This window comes from Mustela lutreola, chromosome 16 (genome assembly GCF_030435805.1).
Source record: "Mustela lutreola isolate mMusLut2 chromosome 16, mMusLut2.pri, whole genome shotgun sequence".
NCBI lineage: Eukaryota > Metazoa > Chordata > Mammalia > Carnivora > Mustelidae > Mustela > Mustela lutreola.
Genome location: NC_081305.1, coordinates 9437227 through 9449623, shown reverse-complemented (window position 1 = coordinate 9449623; position 12397 = coordinate 9437227). Strand labels below are relative to the sequence as shown.

General features: G+C 39.6%; 1 protein-coding gene across 1 annotated transcript; it reads left to right on the top strand.

The window, feature by feature from the left end:
• Positions 1 to 2559: 2559 nt before the first annotated feature.
• On the top strand, positions 2560 to 10648 carry CLEC3A (C-type lectin domain family 3 member A). Its single transcript, XM_059152788.1, has 3 exons — positions 2560 to 2750; positions 7207 to 7290; positions 9052 to 10648. Exons 1-3 carry the CDS (start codon positions 2636 to 2638, stop codon positions 9441 to 9443), a joined length of 591 nt encoding a protein of 196 aa, XP_059008771.1. The 5' UTR covers positions 2560 to 2635; the 3' UTR covers positions 9444 to 10648.
• Positions 10649 to 12397: the final 1749 nt, after the last annotated feature.

Sequence of the window (12397 nt, the reverse complement as noted above, 5' to 3'; positions counted from 1 at the left end):
TGTTAATGGGGGAAAGAATCCAGAATTTTGCTTTAACTATCATGAGTTTGAAATGTCTCTGAGACATTCACCTGGAAGGGACACACAGGCAACTGGAACTGTGACTCTGAAGGAGACCCAGACTGAGAGATAAATGTGAAAGAGACCCATACAGAGACTGTGAAGCCATGAGAAGAAGGAAGATCATCTAGGGAGAGAGTAACAGGTTAGAACAGCTAGGAGAGAGTCCTGAGGGGTGCCAGGCAGTACAGCTGGGGAAGAAATGAATCCTCAAATATTTAATTAGAACTAAAAGCATGGACTTCAGCAAAACTCTTCTGGATGCTACTGTAATGGTGCATGCATGACATTATACAATTATTTGCTAAGAAGCACGGAGCTGTACGACACAAACGATAAACCCTAATGTAAACTATAGGCTTTAACGGAGAGTAATAGATCAATATTCATTCATCAATTATAACAAATACACCACACACATGCAATATTTTTTCTTTGGTTTTTGTTTTTTTTGCAGGGTGCTAATAATAGGAGAAACTCGGGAGGGGGAAAGGCAGTCTCTCCACACTTTCTGCTCAAGTTTTCTAGAAATCTAAAACTTTTCTAAAAAATAAAGTCTTTTAATTCAAAGGAATGAAAGAACAGGTTTTAGAATCTGGCTAAAAGAAAACAAATCCAAAAAGTGTCAGAGGCTTCCTGGAAAGGAAAAAGAGCCTAAAACAATATAGATTTATTTTGAAGAAAAAAGACAGCCTTTTCTTACAAATCTAGGTAGAAGATAGCACAGATCAAAGATCCAAGAGAAATCATTAGCTTTCCACGACTCTTCTGTAACTCAGAATCTCTTCTCAGAGGAAAGGATTTGAGAAGCTGGCAAAAAGTATTTTCAATCAATCGTAAGATCAGTTATAAAGCACTGATCCTTTTCCCTATTCCAATCAAAGCACATTTTTCACAGGCCAGGTCAAAGGGGAGGTCTTCCAGGGTCATTTAAAACAGATTTTAAATTCTACTCCAATTCCACTGGAATCTGAGTGATGAACAAGTACGCTTAACTTTCCTGAGGCTCAGATTCAATCATCTGTAAATGGAGAGAATATTTATCCCATAGGCTTGCTGTGAAGAATAAACAGATTTGGTGCTCCATGGAATGGAGTGTACATACTATTATAATCAACAGTAAGGATGTTACAGATGCTGATACTATTCCTATCATTAAGCACCAGGCATTGTGCTAAGGTCTTATAGTTATGACTTCATTTACTCTTTCCAGCAGCCCTATGAAGCAGGCATTCCTAGCTCTGTGTGAGAACAGGCCCAGACAGGTTCAGTGACTTGCCCAATAGCACACAGCTGATAAAGGGGTGAAATACAAACCTGAACCCAGCTCAGCTTGTTTCCACGACGATGTGAAGTGCCTACTCACAGACTGCCCAGTCAGTACAAGGAGTCTGCATTGTAAGTAAACTCTTTATTCTTTATTTCACATTTACATTGCTAAATCATGTCAGAATTTTCTTTATCAGTGTTCTTGATTCAGTGTTAATACATGGGTAGGGTACAAAGAGGCTCTCACAGGAAGGCAATGAAGATAGATTAGACTGGTTTTCCAAGATCCAGAGGGAATCAATCAGCCTTTGATCTTATGTTGTTTCAAAAAGAAAAAGAAAGATAATGGACATCCCTTGCTTTTGATACAAAAGTCTATCTGGTTCCTAGTACTTGTCCTAAAAAGCCCATTGTTAAGGTAAGAATAATTATACTGAGTCTTTCATTCTATTCTTCTGTTATTTCTATATTCTCTTTCAAAGTATTTTTTAAGTGTTTGGGGTAATTGCAAGGCAGAAAGTGTTGGGTGATGGAGTTGATGTTTTACGTTAATTCTTACAGAAATAATTATTCACCTTAATTTTCTTTTCATTCTAAGGTGTGTTTCCCAAAAATGTAACTCCTGATGAATTCACAAAATCCTAAAAGAAAGCTTTCTGTCTGATCATGGACCATCCCTTTGGCCATCCCTGTTATACTCTGTGAGCAAACCATTCCCAAGTTTCACTTGAGCTGTGTAGACCCTTGAGTGTGTGTAGACTCTGGCATCTCTCTCTCTCTCTCTCTCTCTCACACACACACACACACACACACACTCATACACAGGCAGGAGCTTTCCTACTTTTGGGGTGTGTGTGTGTGCTTTATTTGTTTGCCCTGAAAACGGGACTGAATTTCCTAGATCATTAAGTGAACTTCAGAGCTCCAAATCAAGGGCTTAAATACTGGGGTCTTCACAGAGAGACTCCAAACCTCCTGGACTTAAAGAAGAAGAAGAAAGCAGGCAAAGGCCTTAATCCCTTAGTTAACTCTGATTTACTCTGAAAAGGCAAGTGAAGTAGAGAATGTAATAGGAACATTAAAAACAAGAAAAGTCTAACATGAGACACAAGAACAAAGGGCCACCTCATACTGTGGGCAGACTAGGAATCCAAACATTTCGTCAGCAGGAGTCCAGCCAACCTTCACACGCACTTTTATAAAGCTGGCCTCAGGCGCTCCAGGGCAAGATGAGGCTGTGCAGCCTTCTTGCTCTCCGCTACTTCACTGGAGCTGGCAAAGTGGGCACCAGACCTGACCAAGAGCCATGGCAAAGAATGGACTTGTAATTTACATCCTGGTTATCACCTTACTCCTGGACCAGACCACCAGCCACACGTCCAAATTTAAAGCCAAGAAGCACAGTAAACGCCGAGTGAAAGGTAACGGGGCTTTTCAGGCCAGCAAAATTCTAGGCGTGCGCAGTGTGGGGAGGGACTAGGCAATGTTCATTTCCAGACTCCTCCAGCACAACTGCCTCTGCTGATAGCACCATGCTATCATGCAGATATGGCAGTTCATGGACTGAGTGACCTTTTAATTTTCCAGAACATTTTGATATTTAAAGGAATCACACGTAGATCCTTTTTTTAATAGAAAAAAATGTATGTATTGTATATCCTTTCTCAAGTGAGCTTAGCCAGGCAGAATGTTCTTCAGAGCAAGTTAACCTGGATAGGTGGATATCTGGTTATTATGAACAACGCATCAAGTAGAATAGACTGACAGTAATTAGAATATACTGCTTCATTCCTAGATACTGTATAACTGTTCAAATATATTTGTAAGATAACTATAATCTTATTAAAAGTATAGTCAAAGACCATTTTCTCACCAGTTATCACGCAGATATATTTTCATACCCTTGACAATGTAAAGACAGTCTATCCTACACATTTTAAGTTTTTTCATGTCAGAAAGAAATTGAATCTGTTTTTAAATTTAAAGATATGTCATTATGCAAAGTCATATAGCATTCAAAAATATTTTAATGCAAAACTGATTCTCTAAGCAATCCTAAAGTCTGGGTGGCTTGAACTGGGTTAAGAGGCAAAAGAGAAAAAACAGGGGTTCTTGGGGGGTTAAGTCAGTTAAGTGATCGTCTCTTGATTTCAGCTCAGGTCATGATCTCAGGGTCGTGAGACTGAGCCTTGCGTTGGGCTCTGCACTCAGCGGGAGTCGGCCTGACATTCTCTCTCTCCCTCTGCCTCTCCCCCTGCTCACTCTCTTTTTCTCTCAAGTAAGTAAATCTTTAAAAAAAAATCTTGCAAAGAACAAAGATGAGAGCAATTTATTTGCAATATGCTGGAAGCACAGCATGAAGGAAAAAGCATCAAGGGAGACAAAGAGTGATGTTTTATCTCATCCTCTGAGTCATTTTCATTTTCGTTTCAGCGTATTTCAAGGTCAATATTATGACACTACTTCCTTATCGATTTCACTTCAGTAGTAACAAAACACAGGAAACATACCAACAAAGTGCAAGCCAGACTTGACACACACGGATGGGTGGTGGGTAAAAGGAGGCTTGTCTCAGGGGTTGTGTTTTGGATACTATAAAGTGCCTTGCAAAGGGGGTATTTATTTCTATGATTTCAGTCTGATACCAGGTTTCTTCAGTGGAATCTTTTCCCTTATACAATATTAAATTTTCCTGTTACCTCTTTTAAATGGAAGATTAAAATATCAGGAGTGATAAAGTATACCGGTGAAGATGAGGGCAGGGGAAAGGGGGAAGTAGGAGATACTGTGTGATGATAGGGTGTATTTTTGGTGTCAGCATCTCTTCACTGCTGGGAAGCAGTGGCAAAGCAGTGACCACCCAGCAGGGATGTGGGGAGCGGTGTGAACATGTGGATGTGTGTGTGTGTGTGTGTGTGTGTGTGTGTGTGTGTGTGTGTGCTGTGGGGATGTTTCTGAGATCATTTGGTTCAGGTCATGTAGCTCTCACCCCACCCCATCCCTAACCACACGCAAGTGCGCACACATGCTTTTCCTTGTTTGCCTTTTAACTGACTGTGCACACCTCTTCAGCGTCATCCTCCCAAAGGAATTTTTGTGAGTTTTTGCTAGGAAGTCCAAGAAAACAGATTCTACAGCAGTAAGTGAAGCAGTAAGCCTAAACTTACCAAACACCTCTCTCCACTAACACATACAATTTGAAAACATTTTAAGTACCTGGGGATTATACCCAACTTTATGAAATCAAAAGTGAAGGCTGTTTTTTTTTTTCTCTTTCAAACCTCTTTACAGAACTACCCACTATTACTTATTGGGAAATAACATTCCCAGTTAAAATAACATTCCCAATTAAAACCTTCTATTTTTAGCCAAATAAGGACTGGCTATTAATTTATTTCACCTACCAAATCTTGAATAACTATCAACATAAGGGATGCATAGGTCCTTCTAGAGGATGCATAATATTCCACTACATAGATGGGTCATGATTCATGTCATCTGTTGTCTCCTGGTGAACTTCTTTTTTTTTTTTTAAAGATTTTATTTATTTATTTGACAGACAAAGATCACAAGGAGGCAGAGAGGCAGGCAGAGAGAGCGAGTGGGGAAGCAGGCTCTCCACTGAGCAGGGAACCCGATGCAGGGCTCGATACCAGGACCCTGAGGTCATGACCAGAGCCAAAGGCAGAGGTTTTAACCACTGAGCAACCCAGGTGCCCCTCCTGGTGAACTTCTGTGTGGCTTCCCATCTATTTTGTTTTTGATCCACTGCCTCAGTTAAGATACTCCTCTAGAAAACTGCAGCTTCATTACACTTTCCAACTGTCTCCCAAAATAATAGTGTCAACCTACACTGCTCCCATCGTCAGTATATGGCCATTCCCACACACCTTGACAACTTAACATTGTATCACAGCTTAAGCTCAGTCGACCTCACCAAAAAACAAAATGCCTCTCTTTTAATTTGCATTTCTTTGACTGTTACGAAGGTTGACATTTCTTTGGTTGTTCATGAGGTGGAGGTATATATATATTCCATAGGTTTACTGGTGATTTTCCAGATTAATTCTGCATTTCTACACCGAAACTACTTCTGGAGAAAAACAATAATAAAATGAGAGGGAGTTTGTTGTTGTTGTTTTTGTTTTTGTTCTACTCAAAATGGCAAACAAGGGACTTATTTAACTAAAAAACAAAATTTCCCTGGTATTTAATTCATAGGTCTCAATAAATTATATGTTGCAGAAACAAATAAGATTCAATTTTACATTGAAATAGTTAGTCCCTGTATTCACTGTAGACAAAACACATCTGCATTTGTCACAAAGGTTAGAAGGAGAAGCCAAGTCACCTGGATAATGATTCCCATAATGATCTCCCAGGAGCCTAATATTATTCATGTCTTCATGTTAATTACAACGTTACAGCTTCCCTGTAGAGGCCACATATTTATATGGAATGGAGCAGGAAGCTGAGAGAGAAAGGGGATGACGTTTGTATGGTTGACAACTTGAAACTTGGAAGAAAGTCTTCAGTGGCCTTGGTGAGCCTGGCCTCCAACAGTTGGTGGTTCTGCATTCTGAATGTACCCTTACATTTATTCTGGATTGAATGGTCTCTTTGAGGAAATTCTTGGGGTACTGTATTTCTGAGCTAAGCTACTGGATGCTTTCAGAAATGATGTGTAATATCACATGAAACACAGATGGGGTCCACTCCTGGGAACCCAGAAGGCTTTCCTAACTCAATGTGGAAACACCTGGCTTGCAAAGCTTATGTTTAAGAGGATGTTGAATCAGCATGTGTGGATTTAGGACTATCCTGAAAAATCCAGGATAGAACACAGATTCCCCATATGGCATCTATGTAAGAAGGCAGGTGGTGACAGTTCATACCAAGCTTTAAGCATCTTCTCAGTCCAAGGCCATGTGCTAGGGATCAGGCAGTTACTGTGTAGGAGCAGATCAGAAGGATGTGAAGAGCACAGACTTGGAGTAAGACAGAGTCAAATGCTAATTGCACCTTATTCACTGGCTGGCCTAAAGCAGGTTCATTCCTGTGCCTCTATTTCTTCTGTGAACTGAGGACAGTAATGATGTCTATTTCACAGGAATACTGAAAGAATTAAGCACCTGTACACAGTGTATGATGGTTCTTAGTATTTTTTTGTTATTTATTACAGATTATTATAATTCTTGCCTCCAAAGAGTTCAAACTGTCTATTTCTAAGATAGACCCCATCAGTCCTAGAATCTTGTTCATTCATTCAACAAGCATTATGAACAGCTATTATGTGCCAAGCATTGTGTTAAGCTTCAGGAGCACCATGGACAGTAAGACACCCAAAATTAAGAAAGTAAAAAGAATTATAGAGAAAAGTGCTCTGAAGAAAAGTAAAGGTTCAAAGAAAAGAGATTAGTCAGACAGATGCTAGTATAGAGATGATAACCAGAAAAGGAGTCCAGAAAAGAGATTTCAGCTCAGTGAGGAGATGGACAAGTGCTGAAGCAAGAGTGTTTGTTCCTGGCAGGAGAAACCCAAAGGAATGGATCCTGAGATGACATACCTTGGTCTAAGATGCTCTGAAAGTCAGTAAGTCTGACGCCTGATGGAGGGAAAGTCCCACAGGATGGGGGAGAGGCACAGCAGCCCTCTCTCACAGAAGGATCATCTAGTATTATTACCACAACCAAGCTCTTATGAACCTTCCTGGCCAACTTATTTTCACGCACTAATTCTCATGTACACTTGGCTCAGTTTCAACAAAACCACCCTCACCTTAGATTCTGGGTTCCATAGCTTTAACTTTATTTTTATCTTATCTTAATAATATGCTTTTCATTCCGCCTACCCTACCCCACCCTAAAATATCCCCAGAAAAGGATGGAGACCTGAAGACTCAAGTTGAAAAGCTCTGGAGAGAAGTCAATGCCCTGAAGGAAATGCAAGCCCTACAGACAGGTAAGACCTGACTCATCAATGCTTCATCTCAAAAGAGACAGGAAATCATGATTTGCCAGAAATTCAAACCATACCTAGGGTACATGTCAAATTCTAGGTGACAATTTTAAAAGAGACATTGACAACCCAGAGAGGTGTCCAGGAGAAAAGGACTCAAAAGCTGGAAAAAAAAAAAAAAAGGCTGAGGAGACAGCTGTTTGGGGAAATCAGCTTGATTTTCCACTCCCTTCTCCTATATATGGATAGTATAGAAATATGAACACACATTTCAACAATGCATTTAAAAAAATTTGTCCATAATTCTTCTCTAATATGCAAAGAAACAGAATTTAAGCAAATATTGATTGGCAAAAATAATTAGCATTATTATTATATTATTATTATTATAAATATTAGCATTCATTAGATGTTTACTAAGTGCCTACTGGGAGATCTGCTGAGGTTCAACTAAACGCAGGATCACAGGACTCACTCTGGCCACATGGTGCACCAGATGCAAATGGAAGGCCACTGGTTAGAACCACAACTTGGCACTCTTTACACAGGGGCAGAGCTCCCAGCAAGCTATGCCCTCTACACCTGTTGTCCAGGAGTGACCCTCCTTGGATGCCAGGGGTAAGGAAAATAGAGCTATACTGAATGGGTTCAAGAACAGTCCTTGCCCACAAGGCTTATACCCAAAGGATCCAATACCTTACATACCAACTCCAAAAGCAAATTTCATGGGTCCTGCAAGAGACCTGTCCAATTATGAGTTACCACTTTCAGGGAAGACTAAAGTTACAGCCTTCCATTAAGGCTTTATAACTCCCAGGTCAGCTATATGTTATCAGTTCAAGATCGTTTTTACCATGAACAATTTTTCCCAGTAATACTGTTGACATATTCCCTTTATCAGCTTTCTAGGAACAGAATTCAGAAGCTAAAGGAAGATCAAATGCCCATGTAGAAGGCAACAGAGTTTTATTAATGCTTTACCCACCATTTGGCACTAAAAATACTCTACAACCATGAACACATTAGTCCTCCAACAACTTATGAGACAGGTGCCATTATGAAGATCCTCATTTTACAGATGAGGAAACTGAGGCACAGAAAAATTAAGTGTTTTCTCCAACAATTACAAACCTAACAAATGTCAGATCCTGGTTTTCCAATGCTTTGCCCTAAAACTATCTTTATGTTTGGTTTATCCTGGATAACCTGAACAGAGTTAACAGGGCTGAGTTATTTGGATAACAAAACTACTGTTGCTCTATATGTCAACTCAGATTTTTGTGTGTGTTTGTTTGTTAACTAATTATGAAATACCACCCAGTTCCAAAAGTTCCAAGGAAACAGTACACAATAGAGCTGTGCAAACTAACAAGCATGTGTATATCAGAGCAGCACAAGGCCAGAAAATGGTTTACGGGTGAGACAGACCTGGGTTTGTATAGTTATGGTCTTATATGTTATGTAAGTTATGTTTTTATACATTAAGTCATGGCAAGTAACAACTTCTGTAAGCCTCACTATCCTGATATGGACAGATGGGAGTAATAAAATCTCACTTCATGTGATTGCTGTGATTATTACATGAGTTCATCATCATAAAGTGCTTGGCACAGGGTCTGACACACAAAATCTCCATAAATATTAACTCATCATTATGATGACACATCATTCATTCCACATATATTAACTGCTGTTTTTCAAGTCCAATCCTGGATGTGAACACTCAAAAGGCATCTTATTATATTCAAATTTCACATTTTACAGTCTGTCTCCGAGGCACAAAAGTTCACAGGAAATGCTACCTTGCTTCAGAAGGCTTGAAGCACTTCCATGAAGCCAATGAAGATTGCATCTCCAAGGGAGGAACCTTGGTTATCCCCAGGAACTCCGACGAAATCAATGCCCTCCGAGACTATGGTAAAAGAAGTCTGCCGGGTGTCAACGACTTTTGGTTAGGCATCAATGACATGGTCACAGAGGGAAAGTTTGTTGATGTCCATGGAGTCACCATCTCCTTCCTCAACTGGGACCATGCACAGCCCAACGGTGGTAAGCGAGAAAACTGTGCCCTGTTCTCCCAGTCAGCTCAGGGCAAATGGAGTGATGAGGTCTGTCGTAGTAGCAAGAGGTACATATGTGAATTTATCATCCCTTAATAGGGCCTTCTCAAAAATGTAAGATCAGTCACGATTTACAGGCTGATGGTTTGCAAGAGTCAGTCAGAATTGTCACATCGGCATCTGTGTCCATGGGAATACAGGAGTCAGCCAGTTTTGTTACCACATTTCCTTGTGATTTTGCCCTCCATGGGGTTTACAAGATCAGAAAATAATGATCTAGGTATGTGCACACTGTTAATATGGCTTCTGCAGAATGGACTATTAAACCCTTCCCACTTTCCCTTGTATAGAAAGGAGGTCTATGTTAAAAACACAACAGTTACCTGGATGATTTTCTCTTGAAAGTTTAGTATATATTTGATTGATGAGAATTCTCTCAATCAGAGACTCTGGGTGTGATAAAATCCAGAAATCTCTCAATCTGATGCCCCATCTGTTCCATCCCAGTCCCGGCACCTTGCTAGCCCATAAACTTTTCTCAGTTGCTGCATCCCCTGGTGGGAGCTGCATCTTCTTGCCACATCAGAACATGGATATCTCAGAAGTGTTCTGATTTCACTTTGTTTTCTTCATGACCCTCTTCCTCCACCATATACTTGCTCTGATTTTGAAAATGCTTTGACAAGTTCTGAAAGGAAATGATAAAGAAGTATATTTGGTCAATTTCTAGTCTCAGAATTACATCATGATTCCTGACTTGAACGGGTAACCTTAAGGCAACTGTATAGCAAAATAAAGTAGGGAAAACATAGGTCTGCTTTTCCCTGGCTTTAGTATCCTACTCCTCCTGGATGAAACTGAGGGTTCATATTATATATGTCAGTTTTCCTTTCTACATTTATGTACTTATGTATGTCTAAACAAGCATATATTAAAGTGTATTGGGGCAATCTACCTTTAGAGATTGAACATTGGATGTAAATACTACTATTTTGGAGTCATACATCTATGTAACATTTTACTCTGTCAAATGCTATTTCCATTAAACAGTTTTAGATCATATAAAAGAATTTCATTGCCTAATATGAAATTATAAAGCTTAGGCTTGGGGGAAATGGGCTTTTTATAAGCCAAGAATTCTAAGTATATTTTGCTCTTCAAATAAATGTCATTTTTTCCTTTAAATATTGAATATGTTTTATGAACAATATCTTTCTCTGAAAACTTCAATTACATGTGTTTGGAATTAAGTTTTAGTTTTTTTTTTCACTGCACAATAATAAAGCCTGAGTTCTGGTTGATGAGGATGTATTTGGATGTTGATTAGTTATTCAAATTATTTTGGTTTATACCAAACTTGACACAGTTTGGGGGAGGAAATACCCTGGATCTAACTAAGCTGGTGATTAAATGTCTTAGGAGAATAATTTTACATGATAATAAAGAATTAAGTCTGGAGGAAAGAGGATGATATTAAAAAGAAAATTGTACCCACAATTGTTTTTGGTGGACCCTGACCAATCCCCTATTCCATCACAGTCAGAATCCCTGCAAAGATTATGACACTAATGAAATTAGTAGACATTAATGGTAGTAAAACCTCAGCATACTCCAGGTACTGTGCCAAATTTTACGTAATTCTCATTAATCTCCAGAGCAACCCTGGGAATTAGGCTCTAGATTTATTTCACTTCACAGAAATGAAGAACAAACTGAAAAAAGAGAGATGTGCTAATTTGCCCCACATTACACTCCAGGAAGTAGTGGAATTGTAAACAGAATTCAAAAAGCTGACTCAGATCCTACATCTTTGGCAACCGTGGGGGAACTGTGACGATGTCAAGCCTGTTCAAGTAGGCAATGGAAGTGGACTCTAAACCATTCTCCCAGTTTCTATCATTTGGGGGTAACATTTTGGGCAAGCAGATGACCTGGATAAGGCATTCAGTCTGAGTTTGTTTCAAAAGGGTGAATATAAATCAGTGTTCATACAAGTCAGTATCAGAGTTTGGGCCTCCAGGAGATGGGGCTTAAAGCTAGGATGATCCTTCTCCCAAGTACCCCAACCAGAAAAATCAAGAAAAGATTAATTTAAAAGAACAGATGAAGGTTAGTGAGAGGAATTCAAAATGAGTTGAGCATGAGGAAGAGCAAATGGATAGGAGACAGAGCAAGACCAGAAGGAGTGGATTAAGAGATTATCCAGTTTGCTGAGGCCCAAGCTCATGACCTTGATTTTATTATTTGGCCAAAAAATTATCCAAAAGCCATACCTGCAAGATTCAATAATCCAGATTTCCCTTTGGTCTATTTTGCTTGTTGAACACTACTTAGCAAACAACAACTGGTCTTCAGGCGAGATTGATAAATAGATCTTAACTCTCAGGCCAACTTTTCTGTCTCCATGAAAGTTACCAGAGTAGGTAGAGAATGTGGACAAGAATCCTGAAGTCTGGCAGAAAGAGTCCCCTGAGCAAATTAGTAATGTCTCACACAAGCTCACGGTAGGAGGACATCACCATTTGCCAACACTGTCATCCCTAGGGTAGACAGCTTGCTTCCTGAAGATATCAATTATGTTCAAAGCCCGACCTTCAAGGCCCTACAGGCCTTCCAGAAATCTGATTCTTCTCTCTGCATCTCAAACTTATGGTTACAAATCACCTGAGAAACTTCTTAAATTGCAGACCCTGAGGGTCTGTGCTATGCCCCTAGATTCTGTATTTCTAAAAATTTACAGTTGAAAGCGAGAGTACTACATCACACACCACGGTCTGCTGATAAGGGCCTAAAGCTTCAGTTACTTGCCTAGACACAGTCTCTGATGGATTCCTCCAAGTCTGCTTTTCTTTAACTCAAATGTCAAGGGTAAGATCTGCAGTTTATCTGCGTGGAGAACAATCCTGAGAGCAATTTTTCTACCTATGGCAGATACTGCTCTCCATATCATTAAATGAGGTACAAGGTAAAAATCGATTAGTTAAAGGAAATATCAATAAGAGAGTCTCGAATTCATGATGTGAAGGAGGCTTTATTGAAATGATCAATGA